This window comes from Chionomys nivalis, chromosome 6 (assembly GCF_950005125.1).
Source record: "Chionomys nivalis chromosome 6, mChiNiv1.1, whole genome shotgun sequence".
Lineage (NCBI taxonomy): Eukaryota > Metazoa > Chordata > Mammalia > Rodentia > Cricetidae > Chionomys > Chionomys nivalis.
The window spans coordinates 85,536,765-85,560,316 of record NC_080091.1 but is presented as its reverse complement, the minus strand read 5'-3'; the positions used below and the strand labels follow the sequence as shown (position 1 = coordinate 85,560,316).

Sequence of the window (23,552 nt, the reverse complement as noted above, 5' to 3'; positions counted from 1 at the left end):
TCCTTAAAAGGAGGGAATGTAGATGCACGCACTCACGTACGTTTTAGAGCCTTTGTGGACTAGATTCTGATAACAAGCTATTCAACTACTTCTCGGACTTATGAAAGACCAACAGACAGGGAAGATGAACCAACTGACTGCCTTAGCAGATAATATCACTCAGGTTACTCTGTCAACTATGAGTCTAACAACTCAATTGCTAGACTTCTGTTTCCCTACGGACATGTGTAGGAGAAGGCTCTTGTCTATCTGCCTCCAAGGGCTTCGGTCAGTAGAGTTTGTTAGGTGCACTACCAAGTTATTTAAGAAATTATATACATGTGAATACATTTATCAACATTGTTATAATAATTTCTGAAAATGATAACAATAAAATACTTATAATCTATGCAAATATTCATATTGTCTTCTTTGCTGAGAAGAAATTTCTGACTAACCTCTCACTAACCAATGTTCTTGCTCCTATTCAAATATTTTAGAAACAGAACAGTTATGCAAACAGGTCATAGACTCTTTTTTTATCACCTCTTTTTTTTTTTTTTTTTTTTTTGGTCATGGATCTTGAATTTGCTTCATTACAAAACATTTGTCATTAAACACTGAGATCCAAATATGCATAATTAATATTTGCTTTTACTCTCTCCATTAGACAGAAGTTCAATGTGGTCATTTACTGCATTTGCTTTGATCGACTTTAGTTATATTTTAACTCAAGGCTTTTTCTTGTTAGATATAAGGATAAGCGATGACACGGGACACACTGTGAACAGAAGACTTCGATGTCCCAAGATGACTGTGAAGTGGATGTCTGTTCTGCTGCTCCTGCAGATGAGTTGCTGTTTCAGATCTGGGAACTGTGGGAAGGTATTAGTATGGCCATTGGAATACAGTCACTGGATGAATCTAAAGACAATACTGGATGAACTTGTACAGAGGGGTCATGAAGTGACAGTTCTGAGACCTTCAGCTTCTATCTTTCTTGATCCCCAAAAATCACCTGCTCTGAAGTTTGAGAGTTATTCTACGTCTATCAGTAAAGATGATCTGGACAAGGTTTTTACAATGCTTGTGGATGTGTGGACTTATGAGATACCAAGAGATTTGTGTTTATCCTTCTCTCCTTTGCTAGAAAACGTGGTTAATGAATTCTCTGATAGCTATATGAGTCTTTGCAGAGACACAGTTTCAAACAAACAACTTATGACAAAACTACAGAGATCCAAGTTTGATGTCCTTTTCTCGGATGCCATTGCTCCCTGTGGGGAGTTGATAGCTGAACTTCTCCAGATCCCTTTTCTGTACAGTCTTCGTTTCTCTCCCGGCTATGCAATGGAAAAGTACAGTGGGAAATTTCTAGTCCCTCCCTCTTATGTACCTGTAATTTTGTCAGGATTAGGTGGTCAAATGACATTCATGGAGAGGGTAAAAAATATGATGTGTATGTTATATTTTGACTTTTGGTTTGAGACATATAATGAGAAGAAATGGAGTCAGTTCTACAGTGAAACATTGGGTAAGTTTTTATTCTTATCAGTAGCTCAGAGACATAAGTTTCACAATTATTTAAATCTATAGCCATGCCCATAAAATGCAAAGTAAACTTGCCTTTTATAGGTGATCAAAGGTAATATGATATTAGCTACCAAACTCACTCTAAAGTTTCATACTATTGATCAAAGAGAAGCAGGTATCAGACCTGATACAGGACATTCTGGTGAGATACAGAACTGCAAAGAGAAGCAAGTAGACTTTTCTTAAGTGGTTCTTACTTGTTTTGCTATAATTTTAAATCTATTTTAATAAGTAACTAGCTAGTTAGCCAAATCACAATTAATGTATATTAAGGAATGAAATATGTTACAGTTTCAATATGTATAGAATATTGAAGAAATTATTTTCTCTTGCATAGGCAACTATCTTTATTTAAAACTCAACTTTGGGGTCTGAAAATATGACTAAAAGTTTAAGAGTGTTTTTTTCTATTCATTTTGAGTATCTGAGTTCTTCACCTAGCACTCACCCAGGACCAGTGACTCAAAATTGCCTGTAACTTCTGCTTTAGAGGACCTGCTGCCCTTTTATGGTCTCCTCTAATTCCTGAATAAACTTAGTATATTTTTACACAGACACACATATACATAAATAAAAAATATAAACTATAAAATATTTTCTCTGTATTTCCTAAAGAATTCCTTTACTCATAAAATATACTATGTTAGTTCACAGGCTTAAAAGTGAAACTGGGGTTTCTACCAATACCATATTCCTTTATTATGTACTTTCCTAACATCTATTGTTTAAACACTACGGAAGCATGAATACACACATACCCGGTCTGTATTTTTTGAAGTCTTCTTTTCCTTTTTTTTAAAAATATTTCATAGGTAGGACTGGCCAAAATTTCTATTCTCATAATTTCTGAAAATACTGTAATTTTTTGTAAGATAAGTACTATTAAATTTCTTTATATGAAACAAAGGTAGAAGCACTAACCAGAAATTCAGTCATTCATAAACTATACAGCCTCTTTAGCAAAACAAGGATGAAGAACAAGCTACAAACTACAATGACCCTGGGGAGCTCTGGCCATGGTACACAGTGTGATGTGACTTTTGGACCTGGAATGTGTGTCTATATTTGCACTGTTCCTTTTAAAGATGTAGAGAGGAGTAAACTGTGTACTCATTAAATAGTGGCTTAGTGGGTTATTTAAATAACTGTTTCTTATTTCAAATTACTGTGGAAACATTAAGTAATTCTTACAGTTTGCTTTAAAAATAAACCCAACTGACATTTATATATATTATGTAAATCAATTACACTGTAAATTATGTTACATATGAAGAAACATTGGTTTTTAAAAGCACATGTTCCATATCAAACATATATTCTTTTATCATTTTAAGGAAATATAGTTTATACTCAAATGACAATCTTGTCAACTTTTCTCCTTCTCACCTTCTCATTTCTCCTTCTAGGAAGGCCCACTACCTTAACTGAGACAATAGGCAAAGCAGAAATGTGGCTTATTAGATCCTACTGGGATTTAGAGTTTCCTCGCCCAACCTTACCAAATGTTGACTTTGTTGGAGGTCTCCACTGCAAACCTGCTAAACCCTTGCCTAAGGTAGATACATTCTTCAGATATCTTTTTCATTTGATTTCCTTTCTGATGAACGTGATTCTACAACTTTAATTATATTTTTCTCCCAGGGATAGAGATATATAAGAAGTGGACTTAAGCATCCTGCTAAATAGGAGGTCAATTAACAAAGGAAAAATATGATAGACCTAGGAAATATTCATATCAGTGAATTAAATTAGGTTATCTAGAGTACTTAGGTCATTAGCCATTGTGTAAACTCCTTACCTAGCAACTATGAGGATGTAACTTTGAATCCTAACACCCAGGGAAAAATTTTTGTGTCCCAGCACAATAGAATGACATTGCACTGAGGTGGCAGAAACATGTTGACACTGGGAGCTTGCTGACCATTAGTCTGTTAAAAAAAAATGGTGAGATTTGTGTTTAGTGTGAGACAGTCTAAAACCTATGTTGAAGATTGATAGAAGAAGACTTTAGATTTTAACTTTTGGCATCTATGTGCTAAACAAAGGCAAGGAACCTCTCAGTACACCCAAAACAAACACACACACACATAAGCATACACATGGGCACAGACACATAATCACACAAGAACATACATGTTCACACACATATACACAAACACAAATGTGCACATAAGCAAACACACATATAAACACATGCACAAGAGACAGAGAAATTAAATCAGTTAAGCTCATCAATCATAAACTTCTCATCATCAAAAGCTATGATTAACTTATATCCAATATAAGTTATATAACAACTTATATTGTTGATATCCAAACAAACAGCATAGACATAGTTTCTCTCCAAGCAGTAAATTTTGGATATCAGCTCTGAAAATACCCTATTCATACACAATATCAGAAAATTATTATATAGTATATGTTTATCCTAAGTTATGATTATCCTAAACATTTTACTAATCATAGTAGGAAGTTTGTAAAAACTACCACATATGTACATACTATAACATAAATATTATTTCATCAAACACTAGTTAATAATATTAAATCAGCCATTATAGGAGAAAAAGAAAATAGCAAGGGAAAAAAATAATAACCATTTCTGTAAGCAGAAACTTTGTAAATGAAGCGACAATTTTTGAATGCTTCATAGAATATTCTTACTCTCCTGAGTTTTAATTTTGTCAGAGGAAAATATCTTGAATGTCTGTTGGACAATGTGTGAGTATAGTTTGTGTGGATGCCAGTGAAGTTCAAATTCTTTGATATTGCCATTCTTGTCTTCTGTATGTTTAAACACCACTATACTAATTATTCCTATAGACATTTCAATTTTTATCTCCTAGTTTTTTCACCAATGTTTCATAAGTGCTTATTCTACAACTATAATTTGTTATGAAATAAATTCTCTTCACAGGAAATGGAAGAATTTGTCCAGACCTCTGGAGAGCATGGTGTCGTGGTGTTTTCTCTGGGGTCAATGGTCAGGAACGTGTCAGAAGACAAAGCAAAGGCAATTGCATGGGCCCTTGCCCAGATTCCGCAAAAGGTGAGGGAAAATATTTCATGGGAGGTGACTATATACTAAGTTTGTGAACGTCCTTGAAAGATCTGATTATAGAAATGATTGCGTGAAAGGTAAAGTTTTAAGGAAGATCTAATTTCCCTTATTCAAATTTAGAAATTTATATTCACAGTAGATGCTTCAATACTGCAGAAGGTGTTTTTGACTGAGAGTGACTTATATATACACACTGTGATCACTGTGGGCACATTCTGAAATGCTGGCATGATGATGACGTTGCTATCAAGTGTATGTAAACATAGCCAAATTCTTCAGAGTCACTTGTTCTATTTGTTCATTACTTAAAGTCACTGCATATGTTAGATTTTCAGGGATGAGTTAATTTGTATTTGGTAGTTATATCAGAATAGCAGTAAGCAGGTGTTGAAAAAGTTTGAAATGCAGCATGACCCTGCATCGTAATTTTGGAGTAGGCTTGTTCAGTGTGCAGTTGAAAGGGCCAATTAAAGGAAGGGAGTCTGAGGCTCACCAACTGTCAATCAAAGTACATTTTTGGCTAATTGAGAGAAAAAGCAATAAAAGAAAAAAATCTATTTTCTGGTTGTCTGTAGTATGAGAAGTAGTGGGCTGTGTCCCAGCTGCCCGGCTAGCTTATTCCACAAAATAACCACATGGAAAATTGTATTAATTAAATTGCTGCCTGGCCCATTAGCTTTAGCCCCTTTTTGGCTAACTCTCACATTTTGATTAACCCATTTCTATTAACCTATGTGTTACCACAAGGTTGTGGTTTACCAGCATGAATCTAACCAATGTCTGTCTTGGGGAGGAGAAGCATGGCAGCTCTCCCTGCCTGCCTTCTTCTCCCAGAATTCTGTTCGGTCTACTCCACCAACCTAAGGGCTGCCTTATCAAAAGTCCAAGGCAGCTTCTTTATTCAACCAATAAAAGCACCACAAATAGAAAAGAACCTCCTACAGCATTTCCCCTTTTTCTTTTTAATCAAAAAAGTCTTTCACTTTAACATAGTAAAATTACATATAAAAAACAGTTATTAAGCAAGAATTACAGTCACAATATTTATATCTATTTTATCTTTTTTCATAACTAAGGGAAACTCTAACTATCTATCTATTCTTCAACTCTATCAATGACTTCAGAAGGATATAATATTACCTATGTAAACTGGAAGTAAGCAACTTCCAAAACTCTAGAATTGACAGAGACATCTCACTGCCTATACAGTCACCCAAAGTTCTTCTGTACTGTTGGGGCATCCATCTTTGGCCTTCAGGCCCATAGTATCCAGCAAACAGTTTCATGAAGCAGGAAATTTTAAACACAGTTCAGTCACTTTCATCTGTATCCTGCCGAATGTCTTATAGACTCTTATGAATCAGGAACCCTGAAGGACCATCTCACCTTTAGGCAAGTTCAGTAGTTTTCTTTATGCAGGTTCTTTGTGTCCAGTTTATGCAACAGTCCAGGCAAGAGCAGTTTCTTGCCCAAATGGCTAACCAACTCCAAAAGAGCCTCTTCAATGCCCATCTTCCTCTTGAAGTGGCTGGTGCTGCCAGGAGTAGACGTGTCTCATTGTCATGAAAAGCCCTAAGTTATTAAAACATTAAATGCCATATTCTGTAGTCTTTGAAAGATATGAAGAATGCCTATCTAACTGAAATATATCTCTATATATCTACAAAATCTAACTAACATGATTACAAGCTTGACTATTATTGATGATTATCCATTAACAACCTATATTTCCTAATTATACATTGCATTTTTAAATGACCTACACAATCACAATACCTTTATCAAGAGCAGAAATATACATATAACAAGATTGACCTTAAATTTATACCAATAAAGCAAAATCCATACCAATGCAAATTATTCATCTCTATATCATATCCCCCTTTATATGTAAAAGAACATTTATAAACAATATGTGGGAATATAGATGTAGTTTTGTCTCTCCAAACTGCTTCATGTTGTATGGGGGCACTGTTATTCAGGTCTTTCCTGGTATAGCCTGTGTGCTAGGTTCATCTCAGTCGGCAGTTGAGTGAAATAATTTTTTTGAAGGTGTTCACAAAGACCTTTCAGGAAGGCATGGTCTATCATACCATATTGGTCTAGAATCAATCCACAGGGTCTCATATTCTGTGAAAACAAAAGAAGAACCTCTTTTCCAAAGCATCATATCCTTAGACCCAAATTCTAAAGTCATGATACCTTTAGAACATATATGCTGGTTTAGCTTAGCCCTTACAATGAAATGTTTCTTTGTACTTAGATCCTTTACAGTCAAAAGATTCAAAGAAAACACAATAATATACAGAATCCAGGCTCTCTGTGAATTTTCCATTTTTACATGGCTTACTTTTCTTTACTTCTTTTAATTTATGACTATCTGTACTCTGTCTCTTTAAAGACTTTACCCCTTTTAGCATTAACTTTACTTTATGACTTTTTAATACTCTTTTTCTTCTCTCTCCCAAGCCTATGTATGTCTGTCTATCTAACACTATGACCCATTTAGAGGTCATTTATGTCTGAATCTGTCCTATTGTGAATCTGTAATTCTTTACTATCCAGGAGCACTTCTTAAAATGCTAAGCACCTTTTAAAAACTTAAGTTGCACCAGGTAGGGGTAATACGATACCAACAGTTTACTACACAGTCTAAACCTTAACTGTGCTGTTATTATGATAATTAAGATAGTTCCTGCCTGAGATCAGCACAGTTCAGCATGTGCTTCTGAGTCATGCACACAGCACTGCTAGCATGGTGGAGCTGCTTGTACCTCTGAGTCACTTGTGCCTCTGAGACACGCATAGTGCCTCCCTTTCAGGCACACAGTGAGTCCAGTTGCCATCAAGCAAGCCATAGTACTTTACTCACAAACCCCATTGAAAAGCTCTGTCTACTGCAGGAGCCAGACAGTAATCGTGATGGTGGGACAGCCCAGAAACTGGTATTTCAAAACCGCTACTTTCTAGTAGACCTGATCCTGCTGCCTACCCAAGCAGGAAGATCTGAGCCACTGGCATGGTCTCAGCTACTTTTTTCCCAACCCCAAGTGGGTACACAAACATCCAAGCCCATGAATGTCCCATAGCTGGAGTTTGCACTGGCAGCAGGGCCCAGGAAGCCTTGATTTAAAATGACACAGCTTTTTTTTTTTTTCTGCTACAGCTGAATCAGGAAAATTTCTCTTAAAGGAGCTGCGATACTCAGCCAACAAACAGCGAAAAGCTGTGTCCTTTTTAAGCACTCTCAGGTTTTTAAGTGGATTTAGTCCATCACGTTGGAGTGCCAATCTGTAGTATGAGAAGCAGCGGGCTGCCCGCTAGCTTATTCCCTGAAATAACCATATGGAAAATTGTGTTAATTAAATTGCTGCCTGGCCCACTAGCTCGAGCCTCTTCTTGGCTAACTCTCACAGTTGGCCTGCCAGTATTTGTAGGAGAAATATCTAAGGGAAAGTTAAAGACAGGTGCTTCCCTCACAGTGATGTCTGAACCATAAAAACTGAAACTCACAACTCTGCTCTTAACCAGTCAGAATAAAAGTTCTACCAGTCAAGGAAGACATAGGAAATAAGAAAGGAACCAAAGGAACATAAGGTAAAAAATAAAGTTTCAGATCACTCACTTCATAAAGCATACCGAAAAGTAATTTTCTATGGATTAAATTTGAATGTTTATGAATGTTTTTAAGTTCTGTAGTGGAACAGCCTCTCTTTAATGACCTACCTTAATTTGTTGATGTCATCCTATCGTTGATTTTATCAGTCACATAGCAAATTCATGTTAACCGTGAGGTTAATGCTTGATTTTATGAGATCTTTCTGAGAATTTCAACATTAGCACCTATGGTAGGCTTCAGCTTGAGACTGGTTTTTCTGTCACAGAGCATCTATGAATATTTGGAGTACACATCTGTTCTTGAGGGAACCTTTTTAGAGACACTGAGTAGAAAGGATACGAAAGGGCTGATTTAGAGAAGATTGATGTAGGGGGATGAATATGACAACAGGATACTATATGACCTCCCAAAGAAGTGAAGACAAAACGAGATGTCAGTTTCACGTTCTGTGGTCATAGTCATCATTGAGACGGCAAATGGACTCCCAATGTGCAGGCATGTTCTGAGTCTATTGCTTTTAATAAATAACTTTACAAAGAACAAAAGTTTTGGGGGGAGAATGTGATACAGCTGGTTGAATGTTTTATTTTGAAACCAAAACTGTCCCTGCTCCAGGGCCAGTGAGACATGGGAGAATGGGGCAAAAAATGAAGTAGAATAAAGTCTCAGGCTGTAGTCAACTTTATTCAGAGAATCAGACAACTTATGTGCTGAAGGTTAAGAAAGGTCTTATGAGCAAAAATACATGAGTTAAAGCTGTATACAATCATAATGAGAAGCCTTGTGTGGCAAAAACATGTTTTTCCACAGAGGCACACAAAGAGCAGTCTATACATTTTCTGGATAACAGCAGCAAACAGTAGTGGTTACCCTGAAGTAGATCCACTTCTCTCTACTACATCTGGGAGAAGGGCAAAAACACAGTCCAAGAAATAATAAGGTATGAAGTTAAATGTAAAACAGTTTTCTATCCTTACATAGTAATGTATAAAAAAAAATGGAAAACCCATACAGTTCTGTAACTCTCTTTAAAACTGATTGTTAGTCAGATGTAATATAGCACAACAAGGATTGATGTCATATGATTGTTTACATGGATTTACTGATTGAGCAAGAAAAGGAAGGTAAGAAGTTAGTATTTATTTTATGGCCCTTATGGTATAAATAAATCAATTCTAAAGGTTTATCCTTTTGTGCTGTACTACCTCTAGGAGACAACTGAGTAGTGAAAATAAGTTTAAAGGCTACAAAGAATCCACACTGTGGGGGGCCCACAGAAGTGGTTCCACTCCACATTGAGCAAAGGCCAGAGAATTCAAACCATTACTGTTCCTTTAAGGATAAGATAGGTTTGCCCCAGGGAGTGGCTGCCTACAGGATACTTGGTCTAAAGTCTAGTCACTGTATGTCTTGCCTAAAACATCAGAAAGCTTAATTCAGGAAATTGTGAGTTGATGTATCAAGTATTGAAGCAAGTAATTGTTCTATTTGTTCTTTGTGTCATGTTAAATCAGTCTTTTGCCTTCTTCCCCCTTTTTTGGATTGGTGTATATAGCATATGAAAAACAAACACATTCACTATTCAGTATTCACTGGATAATCCTCCTGCTTCTATCCTAATGTCTGTCTTTCTTTCATATCTCTGTGCCTCCTACCCGAGTTTTCTAATACACAGCCTGCTACGCTGGAACTTGCAAAACCTGTCAAGGCTGAACCTTGACAGATGTCACCCCAAAAGATGTCACTCCAACTTGTGGCTATGACACTACACAATATACAAATGCCTCTTTTAATCTAAAATTAAATAATTATAATTCTTCCATTACCACTCAAGATAAAGCTAAGAACTATACAATGTTTTCTCTCCTTTCAGAGTTTTCTGGCTAGGTCATAATTAGGCATTCATAAAGTGGTATACAGAAAATTAACATACCCTAATGGTTTATGAAAGGCATTTAATGTTTTTAAATTGTCGAATGGACATTTGTGGGAGAGGTGTGGATTTGCTTAGCAGTTGTTCTAGTAACTAGTTACGCCAGATACTACACAGTTGTTTCATTGCTGTACTTTTCCAGGTATAATAATAAGCCCATATTTATGTAGCACATCCTGAGTTATGTCCTATATGGATTGTAGCTCTTTCTCTTTGGGGAAGACTAACAGGACAATCAGCCATGTAATTAATAATATTGAATAAAAGAGAAATAAAAAGATAAAGAAATGATGTAACTGTTCTTTTTTTTTTTTTTTTTTTTTTGGTTTTTCGAGACAGGGTTTCTCTGTGGCTTTGGAGCCTGTCCTGGAACTAGCTCTTGTAGACCAGGCTGGTCTCGAACTCACAGAGATCCGCCTGCCTCTGCCTCCCAAATGCTGGGATTAAAGGCGTGCGCCACCACCGCCCGGCTGATGTAACTGTTCTTATGTATGCTGGAGAAGATGGTTTATTATAGATGTGTGAGAAAGCATAGCCAGAGGCAGGGACAGTGACATCTCGAAGAGTCCAGAGAGGTCATGACCAGACTGAGCTGGGCCATGTGAGGAGACGGAAGAGGGGAAGGAAGACAGGAGAGAGGAATCAGGTGAAGCAGCCTGGAGATCAAAGGCATGAAAAAGAGCAGGTTGTCATAATGGTTGGGTTACTTAGGAAGAAACAGCCCGGCCCCTTGGGCTGGAGAATTCAAGATAGGGAAGAGGGTATGTCAGCCAGGAAGTTCCCACAGGTAGGAACTGAAGAATGGAGGAAAAATCAGGGAGCCAGGTAAACTTTGCAATATTAAATAAGCACCTTAGCAATTTGTCCAAAGTTTGAACCTAACAAATCTAAGGCCACCCAAGGGCAGGCCTCCTTCACAGGCTCTAAATAATTTGCTGCATAGTATTGATGCATAATAGGGGATTTTGTCATGTCTTGGGTTAATATAATCCATTAATGTCAGAACTGAGAACCTTTATGGTTAAATGAAGGAACAGAAAAGCCAAAATGTACCTTATTATGAGGATGAATATATATAGTAAAAAACCATTTTTTACAAATGCAAAACTATTAAAGGCCAACAGTAGCTGTCTTTAGGTAAACCAGGCTGTAAAGCTTCCATTGGCCACATGGTGGCATTAACATTTCATAAGTCAATCAACCATCTTCATTTACCAGATTATTTTTTAATTGCAAAACCAAGAGAATTCCTGGAAGAAAAGGGTGACTTTATATGCCCGTTTTTCACAGTTCTCTGATGACCTTGTGAAGAGCCCATATCTTTTCCTTAGAAACAGGCCATTGAGATGTCCAGGCAGGGTCACTAGGTTTTTGGGGTTTTTTTTTCATTGAAAAAAAAATTTCCGCCTCCTCCCAGCCTCCCATTTTCCTCCCCCTCCTCCCACTCCTCTTCCCCTCCCCCCACTCCTTTCCCCCTCCCTCTCCAGTCCAAAGAGCAGTCAGGGTTCCCTTCACTGTGGAAAGTCCAAGGTCTTCCCCGCTCCATCTAGGTCTAGGAAGGTGAGCATCCAAACTGGCTAGGCTCCCACAAAGCCATAACATGAAGTAGGATCAACACCCAGTGCCATTGTCCTTGGCTTCTCATCAGCCCTCATTGTCTGCCATGTTCAGAGAGTCCGGTTTTATCCCATGCTTTTTCAGTTCCAGTCCAGCTGGCCTTGGTGGGCTCCCAATAGATCAGTCCCTCTGTCTCAGTGGATGGGTGCACCCCTCACGGCCCTGACTTCCTTGCTCATGTTCTCCCTCCTTCTTCTCCTCATTGGGACCTTGGGAGCTCATTCCGGTGCTCCAAATTGGGTCTCTGTCTCTATCTCCATCCATTGCCAAATGAAAGTTCTATGGTGATATGCAAGATATTCATCAGTATGGCTATAGGATAGGGTCATTTCAGGTTCCCTATCCCCAGCTGCCCAAGGAACTAACTGGGGACATCCCCCTGGGCACCTGGGAGCCCCTCTAGGTTCAATTTTTGACTCCTATGAAAAACTACGTTGTACTTATGTCCCCATCTACTTGGGAATATAGGGCTCATAATCTCTTGCATCTGTTTTCCTGCCACATCCACGGCTGTCTCGCCTGTGTGACAAAATGCCTCTCAGGTGGTGGCCGTCTCAAAATGAAGGGCTTGTGCTTCCTGGAGTTTGGCCCCCGATGGCTCCCTGGCAGTCTGCTCGAGTTGTGGTGCCTGATCAGACTCAAGGACCTCGTTCACTTTGTTCCTGGCGATGGTTTCTTGCATTGGCTCTGCTATCTTTTTCTTCTGTTCTACTTTTCTCTTGACAAAAACATAATCTGTTCAAGGAACCAGGAAGCATTTCCAACGGCTCCTTGAAAACGGAGGAACTGATGCGTCAGTTCCCTCCCATGTTTCAAGCCATTAATGTTATGATTAAGACTCTAGCTCGCTCTCTGGGGGAATTTATGGATACCCTAGAACAGAAAGGGCTCATGATAGGAGATTTGGTAGAAGATGGGTGAATTATGAAGGAAAAGGTATGGAATGGCATGAGTTACCACTTATGGAGAGGCTAGCCAGAATGAGAAACCCCTGGTGCATTTTAGATAGGAAAAAAAAGGCAGGCTATTCTTGATAACATGAAGTCAGTCATTCAATATTGGAGCTAACCCTGGGGGTGGAATCCTGAAGAATAGTGTTTGGGTTACCTTGGTTACCTTGAGGGCAGATATGATTTAGGGCCATGAGGAAGCGCAGTTGGTTAGTGGTGTGAGACGAATTTCAAAAGGAAAAGTTCTGCCCACCTGGCCCTGACCACAAGACTTGCTGAGAATAATCAATTGCCTGTAATCATTTTCTTTATGTAAGCTTTTATGTCTGCCAACTTTCTTCTGTAATCTCATAAAAGTAATGCTTGAATTTTAGTAAAATTGCAGGAGATTCAAATCTCATTAGAGTTGTGTCTGTCTGTCATTTGCCGAATCCTGGATTCTCCTAAGCCTTCACCCTATTCTCCCTCGGTCTTTGATCTCCAAGAGAGTCAGTCCGTGGCATTTTCCTAGTCTTTTTCATTTTTGACAACCCAACCTTTCATTAGAATTTTGATTTGGAATATAGGTATCATTAGATGTGGGAATAGAGATCTCTGCATGAGTCTGTTGTAGAAAGTCTCTGTACCAAAATCAATCAGAATATGAGTAACAAGGCTGGAGGATTTCCATTGTGTCAAAATTACAATCCCTTGTAATTTTGTAGCATTATGTTTAATCTTTTAGAACTCATAGTTCCCAACTTTATTTGGGTTGAATTTACCCCCATAAAAAGCCATCCAGGCTTTGTGGGAGCTTAGCCTGTTTTGTTGATCACCTTCCTGGGCCTGGATGGAAGTGGGAGGACCTTGGTCTTCCTGTAGGGCAGGGAATTTGGACTGCTCTTCAGTATCGAGAGGGAGGGGGAATGGACTGGGGGGAGGAGAAGAGGAGTGGGGATGGGGGAGGGGAGTGGGGGGAGGGGGCAATGTGTGGGAGGAGGGGAGGGAAATGGGAAACGGGGAGCAGTTGGAAATTTTAATTAAAAAAGAAAAAAAAAAGCCATCCAAGTGCCCATTATTCCATGGTTGTAATGAAAACATTACTCCCATTATAACTAATTAATACTATAAACATTTTTCCCTTTAAGTCCAATGATGGTTTAACATTTTCCTTTAGTAAGGTCCTTAAATCTACATCATCTTACTTGTACTGAGTCCTTGCTCAAAAGGCATGTTTCTTTGTGAAGGGCTATATAGACAATAGTAATAACTGCAATGACTGCAGTTTGCCCTGTTAAATCTTCATTAATGATTCCTGTATGAACTATGATTGCTTTCATGGATAAACTACTGCAACCCAATAAAAGTCCAACTCTTTGAGGCAGTATAAGTCCCCAATATTCTGTGTGTAACCTTAAAGGACTTTGAAGAGAAGAAATGGCCAGGAAGCCATAGCTACATCCCTAATGTGTGAGAGAACTGTCAGAAGCATATTATGCAGCTGATAATCTGTTGATACCCATCTAACACACCCTGTCAGAATTTCATATGTGACATTTAGGATTACCCTTCATTCCTAGCTGTAGAAATTTTCATGGGCTTTATCTGCAAACCACACTTGCCACTGAAGAAGTTTGAAAGGGCTAAGAACCATTTTAGCAATTATATGAAAATCACACAATAACCCTTGTGCATTATTGTTCCAACCAAAAAGATTCATAACTACAAGGAGCAGTGTATCCACAGAAAGCACAAACCTTCTAAAATCTTTCACTTTATCCATGTTTAACCCATGATAAATACCTTGATTTTGTTGAAAGTTCACTGAAACACAGAGCTGAGCCCATGAGGCCGGTGAGAAATTGGTAAATTAATTCCTTTTCCGTGTCATGCCCTAGCTTGTCTAGATTGTAAAGTTAGCTTTTTCACAAGTTCTCTGAAATCCTCATCAAAAAGTAGAAAGAATGAAAGATTAGGTTGATTATCAGGTTCCTTACCCCGTGCTTCAGGAGTGCCTTAGGCAAGACAGGAAACATTTTTAAAGGAGACTCAAAAAAAGTGAGCTGAGGGAGCCATCATAGTTGACAGTGACACTGTATTTACTTTAATTTTATCGACACTGGGAAAATTTATTTGATTTTCTTTCTTTACTAATTTTAAGATGCTATCATTCAGTTTATAGTCATGCAAGGAATTAGTCATCTCTTCCTCATGATTAATAACCTCCTTATCTTCCTTTAGTATTTTATAATAGTTTAAATCAATGCCTAAGTGACCCAAATTGAATGGGGATCTCTTCCCCTTATTTATATGCCTTTCCAATATTCATTCAGACTCTACAGGTTATTTCATCATCTAAAGCACTTTCTCCTGGAAACTTGGGATTACAATCATAAGCAATAGTGAACTCTATTCAGAGATCAAACAATGTGTACTCTAAGGATTAAGAAAGGTCATATGAGTAATGATCACATGATTTGAAGTTGTACACCATCACTATGACAAGGCATGTGTGACAAAAAAAAAGTTTTTCCATAGCATCTTATTTAGGTTTTTATTGCTTTGAAGAGACATCATGACCATGGCATCTGTAATAAAAAATACACTTAAATGTGGTAACCCATTTAAGCATTATCATATGAAGGGATATATGACACGATGCAGGCAAACATGGTTCTGGAGCTGAGTATGCAGGGAACAGGAAGTCCCAGGTTTGAATTTAACAAACATAAGCCTGAGGAAAGGCCTCCCTCTCAGGCTCTAAAACCTTTCCTGCATAGTATTGACACATAATAGGGAATTATGTCATGCCTTGAAAGTAATAAAGCCCATTGATATCACAGCTGAGCATTTTTATGACTGAATGAAGAGTAAAGCCAAAATGTACCTTATTATCAGAAAGAATATGTATAGTATAAAAGCAATCTTTTAAATGCAAAACTATTAAAGGCCAATCTTTAACAATAACTGTCTCTAGGTAAACCAGACTATAAAGCTCCCATTGGCCACATGGTGGCATTAACATTTCATAAGTCATTCAATCATCTCCATTTGCCAGATTATTCTTAATTATAAAATCAGGAGAATTCCAGGAAGAAACAGAGGTCTCTGTGTGCCTATTCTCCACTGTTCTCTGGTGACCTTGTGAAGAGCCCATATCTTTCCTTTAGAAAGAGAACAGACAGGGTCACTAGATTTTATATAATTTTGAGTCCTATGAAAACCAGTCATGTTTATTTTCTTGTCCGCATGGGAATATAGGTTCCATAATCCCTTGTAACTCTTCCTTGTCCTTTCATTTTCAATAACTCAATATTTTCATTAGGAATTCTGATTGTCAAAACGACTGAAAGTCACACTGAAGTTAGCTTGAGGCAAAGAGACCTCAAAGCCCACCCCACAGTGACGTACTTCCTCCAGCAAGGCCACACCTCCTGATATTACCACTTCCTTAGAGGGCCATTTTCTATCAAACCACAACAGAAACATACAAAGGGCAGTTTAAACTTTATCTTGATGTCAATAGCAAGTGGTAGTGGTTAACCTGAAATAGATCCAGTCATATCTGCTATACCTGGAAGGAGTGTGAAACAAACCTACCAAAAACAAGGTAGCATTTTGAAGAAATTGAGGTCACAAGATTCTTGTCTTGTTTTCTTAGAGTGCTCTTCAAGCACTCAGAATTCTGCTCATATGACTCCATTTCTGGATTATGTTCCAAAACTACACTATGCAAAATTACTCTCTGGATGGGCCAGATGACTCCATATTTCTATTGGCTAACACATTGGCATTGTTTCAAGGAACTTCAGACAAGAGAAAATTGTGGATCAGATATATATGTCATGAATAAGTAATCAAAGATTAAAAACTTGAAATTCAATGAAAATAATGTAGAACAGGTAAAAGTAAACCCCCCAAAGCATATAAAATATAATGGTGTTAAAAGTAGAATTTTAGAACAGTCAAAATATGTTCATATAAAATGAGTTATTAATAATGTGCCACTCTTCTCTGAGATTGAATTATATCACCATGGAGTGTATTAAATATTTTCATGCATCATTAGCTATCTCATTTGTCCAAACATCTCTGCTTAGAAAAATGATGATTATGCTCAACCTGCCTGAATGTAAAAATAAGTACAGACTCTGCTGGCACAATCTTCTTCTCAGTCTCTCTAGAGTTCTCAATATTTACCCTTTCTGATGTCCTCATCCATTTTATGAGAGGTATTTACCTTTGTTATATTTAAACACAAAAATATTTGTTTTTACAATTTTTTTTAAATTAAAATTGCATTATTTCTCCCTTTTTGTTATTTCTCCAACCCTCTCATATCCATTCTCCTAGGTTTCTTTCAAATTTATAGCATCATCTTTATGAATGCTGTTACATACATATATGCATATTATATATTTATATTCAAAATATAACTTATTTAATCTATATAATGCTAAGTTTGACTACAGCAATAAAGATTATCTAATCTTTAACAGGTTCTTTGGAGATTTGAGGGTAAAACACCAGATACCTTAGGACCCAATACCAGAATTTACAAATGGCTCCCTCAGAATGACCTTCTAGGTAAGCCTGTCATAACAAACCTATCCTGGTTGACTTCAAAATCCTTTCTATCTCGCTTAGTCAATGTATTATTTATTTAAGATAACAAGTTCTGGTATGCAGTTCGTCTTTTTTAATACCCATTTTCTCTTACCTACCATGCACCCAATATGCTCAACTGGGAATTAGAATTTCATAGTTCAACTCTCAAGTCCAAGCAATTCTCCAAAATATCTCTCTGTAAATTTAGTTTCTTCTCACTCTGAGAGAAGAAAACATTTCACCAAGGTTATGCATATTAGAATCTTCACATAAGTTTTCTTGAGATGAGAAGTGAGGGGAAACAAAAGTTGTGTGGTAAACTAAATTAATAAATTGAATTAAGTAAAATTAATCTTCATGTAGAAAATCTTTCAGTTCCTGATAGTGCATATTTCTCATTTCATGTCTAAGACTGCTAATTAATGTCAACCTGAATTCATGTTATTCTAGGTCATCCAAAAACCAAAGCCTTTGTAACTCATGGTGGAGCCAATGGAATCTATGAGGCGATCCATTTTGGAATCCCTATGATTGGCATTCCTTTGTTTGGAGAGCAACATGATAACATTGCCTACATAGTAGCCAAAGGAGCAGCTATTTCATTAGATTTCAGAACAATGACAAGGGCAGATTTACTCAGTGCACTGGAGGCCATCATAGATAATCCTTTGTGAGTATAACCTTTTGAAATGTATACATGTTGGTATTTCTTTATCATGAATTGTGATTTTTACTGAAGGCCAAAGGAGCAAGAATTATCCTAAAGACAAAAATAATGGAAGGTATGGAGACAAATTAGGGCATGATTTAGTGTCATAGGATTTTCAATCTTCTTGTTATTATTTTTAATTTCCATGTTGAGCTTTATATTTCTTTCCTATGTAAATCAAACTTGTTCTAATTGTTTAATTCTTCAACTTAATCCTCCAAACAACTTGTCTATCAGGCATATGCCACCAGCTTTGGGCAACTTTTATTTTCAATTCCTTTAGTAAAGTAATTGGTCAGAGTTTTAAGGATAGTATAAAACTTCAATAGCCAATAAGTGATGTGAAACTAAACGTTGGAGGGGAGAGTCGCTCGCTTGTTTGTTCCTTGCCACCCAGACCTGAAATAATCACACAGAAACTATATTAATTAAATCACTGGCTGGACCATTATCTCTAGCTTTTTAATGGATAACTCTTAAATATTAATTTAACACATTTCTATTAATTTGTATATCACTACATGGCAGTGGCTTAGAGGCAAAGTTTCAGCACATCTGTCTCCAGCAGCAGCTCCATGGCATCTTTCTGATGCTGCCTTCCTTCTCCCATGCTGTAGGCCAAGCCAGTTCTTTATTCATAACCAATGAATAAAACACACAGACAGAAGAACTTCCCGTACCATTTTCCCTTTTCTTTCTAAACAAAAAGGAAATTTTTAACACAGTAAAATTGCATTTAATAAAACAGTTATCAAGCAAGAATTGTAGTTACAATATTTATATCTACTTAACCTTTATCATAACTAAATAAAACTATATGTATAAAATCTTTAACTCTATCAAGCACTCCAGAAGGATATGACATTGCCTAAGTAAAAGGGGGTGCTTGTAAGCAACTTCAAAAACTCTAGAATTGAAAGAGACATCTTGCTGCCTGGATTGTCACCTAAAGTTCTTTTGTATTGTTGAGGTATCTTCAGGCTACAGGCCCATAGTATCCAGCAGAATTTTTAATAAAACAGGAAGTCTTAAAAATACTTCAGCCTATATACTGGAAGTTTGCCAGTCACTTTCTTCTGTGTCCTGCAGAACATCTGGCAGATTCTTTCATGTAGCAGGAACCCCAAAGAACCATCTTGCCTTTAGGCACATTCAGCAGTCATTTCTCAGCAAATTCTGCACGTACATTTATGTGGTCACACAAGAGCAGTTTCTTGCCCAAATGACTAATGAACTACATTAGAAGACTCTTTGATGCCCATCTTCTTCTTGAAGTAGTGCTGCCAGGTACAGATATGTCTCATTGTCATGAAAAGTTCTAATATCTTAAAACATTTAAATGCCATATTCTGAAGGTCTCTGAATGATTTGAAAAATACCTAAATGAAATATCTCTCTATATATCTAGAAAACCTAAAATGACTACAAACTTGCTTATTATAGATGACTATCTATTAACCTATATTTTTAATTATACATTATATTTTTAAGTGAACAACACAATCACAATATCTTAATCAAGAGTATTAATATGCGTATAAGATTGACCTTAGATTTGCATCAATAAACCAAGATCCATACAAATGCAAATCTCTATAGTATATCCCCCTTTAAATATAAAGAGATATTTATAAATAATATTTAGGAATATGGACATAGTTTTTCTCCAAAAACTTCCTGCTTTTTACTGGACAATGTAATTTTTTGAGGGATGTTCAAGGCATCCTTTCAGGGGTCTTGATCCATCAACCACACTGGTCTGGAAGCAATCCACAGAATGTCAACCTCTGTGGAAACAAGAGAAGAACCTCTTTTCCAAAGCAACACATCCTTAAACCCAAATATGGAAGTCATGATACCTTTATAATATACATGCTGATTTAGTTTAGGAACCCATACAATGAAATGTGTCTCTATACATAGCTCCTTCACAGTCAAAACACTCAAAGAAAACACAATAATATACATATTCCAGACTTTCTATGAATTTTCCATTATCTTTATGTGGCTCATTTTTCTCTACACCTTTTATTCTATGACTGTCTATACTCTCTCTTTAAAGACTTTGTTTTTTCATATATTTTCTTATTTTACAACTCTTAATGCTCTTGTCTTTCTCTCTCCCAAGGTTACATACATTTATCCAACTCTGTGACCCATTAAGAAGTCTTTTATTTCTGAATCTGTCCAATTGTGTACCTATAATTCTTTACTGTCCAAGAGTGCTTCTTAAAATGCTAAGTGCTTCATAAAACTTAAACTGCACCATTACTATTGTATATGTGGTACTTCCTGCTTGCCTGTCCATTCTAAAACTCAAGTTGTGCAATTACTATGACATATCTGGAACTTCCTGCTTGCTCGGCACAGTCCAGCATGGCAGAGCTGTTTGCTGCCTCTGAGAGCCAAGCCCACAGCCCCAGTGTCAGGTACACAGTCAGTCCATGCCACCATTAAGCAAGTTGCAGCAGTCTGTTCACAAACCCCTCCAAATATCCATCTCCCAAAAGAGCCAGAGGTCACACTGGCAGCAAGGCCAGAAAGCTGGTATTTCAAAATGGTCGCAATTGAATCAGAAAATCCTGTCTTAAGGGAGCTGCAGCACGCTTCCAGCAAACACCAAGAAGCTGTGTTAATCTCTGTATTTTTGTGTCTAGAATTCCTTTTCAAGCTTTCTCAGGTTTTATATAGATTTTAGTCAACCACATTGACACCAATTTTTGGAAGGGAGAGCCACTTGTTAGTTCAGATAAGTTACAAATTAAATTTTAAATAAATATAACATGCATACCAAGAAATGATGATCAAGAAATGAGAATAGATACATAATAATTCTCTCATTTTGCTTTGTAAATAAAAAGACAGTAAGTTACGATTATTACAATTGTAAGTTCTGCTGCATCAAACTGACATCAGAGTAGATGACTTGTTTTTATAACCCTTCTCCTTTATATGCTCATCAATAATTATTTCAGCATTAGAATCAAGTACACCTTGTATTGAATCAAATTTTTACAACTCATGCTTCTAAAATTACATTGCTAACAAAAAACAAACATCAACAATAAGAGTATAAATTAGGCTTGAAAGATGACTCTGTGTATAAGGGAAGGTCTAGCCTAGCAGTGGACCAGAGTTCTGTTCTCAACACTTGCATCAGTTGGTTACAAACATCTTTTACTCTATCTCCAACAGATCTCATAAAAAACATACACACACACACACACATGTTTACATACTTTGCACACATACTTTCTCACATACATATTTAAAAGTAATAGCAAAAATTTATTGTGATAAAAAAAATCAGTACAGTAACAGAGAAGAAAATTATTTTTATTTTTTTGTATTAATTTTGTCAAATATTTGATACCTTAATTAGAAAAACATATAAGCAATGGGAAGAAGCTACTAGAGCTAATTAATAAGAACCAGGACACATTTGCAATTAAAACCACTAATCATTGATAGATGTAGCATAAAAATCTCTTTTCAATCTTTATCAACCTTACACAGATATGCACCACCATGAGGACTTGAGAATGATTTGACTTCTACATGCTGACACTAGTACACATTTTCTACACAAAATTTACTAATAATTGGTTATGGGTAAATGAAGCTTTATATACTCAAATAATATCTCGTTTGATTTATTTTGCATTTAAGACTTAGCTATCTCTAAACTCTAGGGATATTGGTCTTTATTTTTCTTTTTACATGCTTAATCTTGCATACTCAAAAATCAGACATGCCTCTGAACATCTTCCTTATCATGAACATGAAACAAATATAATTTTTCTGTATTGTGAGATTATCTTTATATTTATACAAAAATTTACACATGTGCATTTTTCATTTCTTATGTAAATTAATGTTTGTTTTCCTTCTTTCAGCTATAAAAAGAATGCAATGTGGTTGTCAACCGTTCACCATGACCAGCCCATGAAACCCCTGGACAGAGTCATTTTCTGGATTGAGTTTGTCATGCGCCACAAAGGGGCCAAGCACCTGAGGCCACTTGCACACAACCTCACCTGGTACCAGTACCACTCTCTGGATGTGATTGGATTCCTTCTGACCTGTGTGGCAGCCATAACTTTCCTTTCCATAAAATCCTTCTTATTCATTTATCAAAAGTTTGTTAAAACAGGAAAGAAAACAAAGAAAGAGTAGAGCTCATTGAGAATGCACATGAACTCCATTTCAGCATCATTCTAGTTTATGAACGGCCTTCTGAATGCTCAGTGATCACTCTATCAAGGCATATCTTTATTAGAGGGGAAGGGATAAATAATGCAAATATATTATAATCTCACAAAATAAATGACATAATGAAAGAAAAAAAGCTGAGCAAATGATAAGGAACAAACTAGTAAGCAGAGTTCCTCCATGGTATCTGTTTCAGTCCTGCATCCTGAGTCCTGCCCTTGAACCCCTGGCCTACTTTTCCTCAGCAATGGACAGGGAGCTATGAGATGAAATAAACCCTCTTCCTCATGAAACAAAAACAAACAGAAATGAAAAATTAAAAACCAAGAAGAGGCCTCGGCATTACTGAGGGCATGCAGCATTATGATGAACAAATATGTGGTGGAGAGGTGAGACAGAAAGGGAAGTGGGAGCAGTTTGTTCTCTGTGAAGAGTGGTGGGACTGTAGACATGAAGACAGCAAAGAACGGCCTGATGTGAGAGGCCTGAACTGCTATCAGAGGTCATGGTGTTATCTGGGCCTATGCTGCTGCAGAGGACCATGTCTGAGTTCATGGCCCTTCTGTAGCAGGGGTCTGTGACAACGTCCATGCAATGTGGACCTCCTTGGTCTGGGCCAGGATGTTGTCTGAGTACGGTGCTGAGCTGGTCCAGCCCCTCAATAGCCAACACACGGGAGCATAAGCACTGATACAAGTGTAGATAAGATGGCCCTGTCCCTTGCCTGGGCAGTGTGGGAGAGCTGGCCCCAATGGGAGAGCTAAACTCACCAATTTTTGGCCACAGGACTAGGGTGAGCTAGCCCTGCAACTTGCCTGAGCAGCTAGGAAGAACTGGCCCTGAATGAAGGTGTGGATAAGGAAGGTCTCATTAGTGTTGGAAAGCTTATTTTTACTCCTCATCATGTATCTTGTCATTGTCAGACAGTTGGCCCTGGTGGCATGGGCGAGGATCAGCTAACCCTGATTGTGTGGATATAGAAAAGCCAACCTCACCCCTTGCCTGGGCATTATGGGAGAGCTAACATTGGTGACCAACTCAGCTAACACTCAGGCCTGGATCCAAGATTTTGAGCTGGCCCACCCAACACATACCACATCTATGAGCTGCTGGAGTTCATGGGGTAGAACCATCCTGCAGAACCAGAGTTGCATGCTCTCCATGACAGAGGGCAGCCACAGGAGAGCCCAGAGGAGTCTCAGGGAGGATCCAGCATTGGTAGTGCTGGAGGCCTTGAACCAGCCCAATGACAAATTGCAGCGAACATTCACAAGTAAAGCTGTTTGTTTAAA

The 23,552-nt window shown here is 37.4% G+C and overlaps 1 protein-coding gene across 3 annotated transcripts; it reads left to right on the top strand.

Annotated features, from left to right (window-relative positions):
* The first annotated feature begins 789 nt into the window (after positions 1–789).
* Positions 790–22,224, top strand: LOC130875582 (UDP-glucuronosyltransferase 2B17-like). Of its 3 annotated transcripts, XM_057771610.1 has the most exons (7): positions 790–1,100; positions 1,452–1,513; positions 2,979–3,127; positions 4,490–4,621; positions 17,231–17,318; positions 17,790–18,009; positions 21,945–22,224. In XM_057771610.1, the coding sequence occupies exons 1-7, from the start codon at positions 790–792 to the stop codon at positions 22,222–22,224; spliced, it is 1,242 nt and encodes a 413-aa protein (XP_057627593.1). The 3 variants fall into 3 exon arrangements, with proteins under 3 accessions (XP_057627593.1, XP_057627592.1, XP_057627591.1); XM_057771609.1 differs by lacking the exon at positions 1,452–1,513 and having other exon boundaries at positions 790–1,265; positions 2,983–3,127; XM_057771608.1 differs by having other exon boundaries at positions 790–1,513.
* The last annotated feature ends 1,328 nt before the right edge of the window (positions 22,225–23,552 follow it).

Bases quoted from the DNA above. Each gene is read 5' to 3' on its own strand.
- LOC130875582 (XM_057771608.1), top strand. From the start codon at position 790: ATGACTGTGAAGTGGATGTCTGTTCTGCTGCTCCTGCAGATGAGTTGC. The intron at 4,622-17,230 runs GTGAGGGAAAAT...AATCTTTAACAG, and splicing joins TTGCCCAGATTCCGCAAAAG to GTTCTTTGGAGATTTGAGGG. The intron at 18,010-21,944 runs GTGAGTATAACC...TCCTTCTTTCAG, and splicing joins GCCATCATAGATAATCCTTT to CTATAAAAAGAATGCAATGT.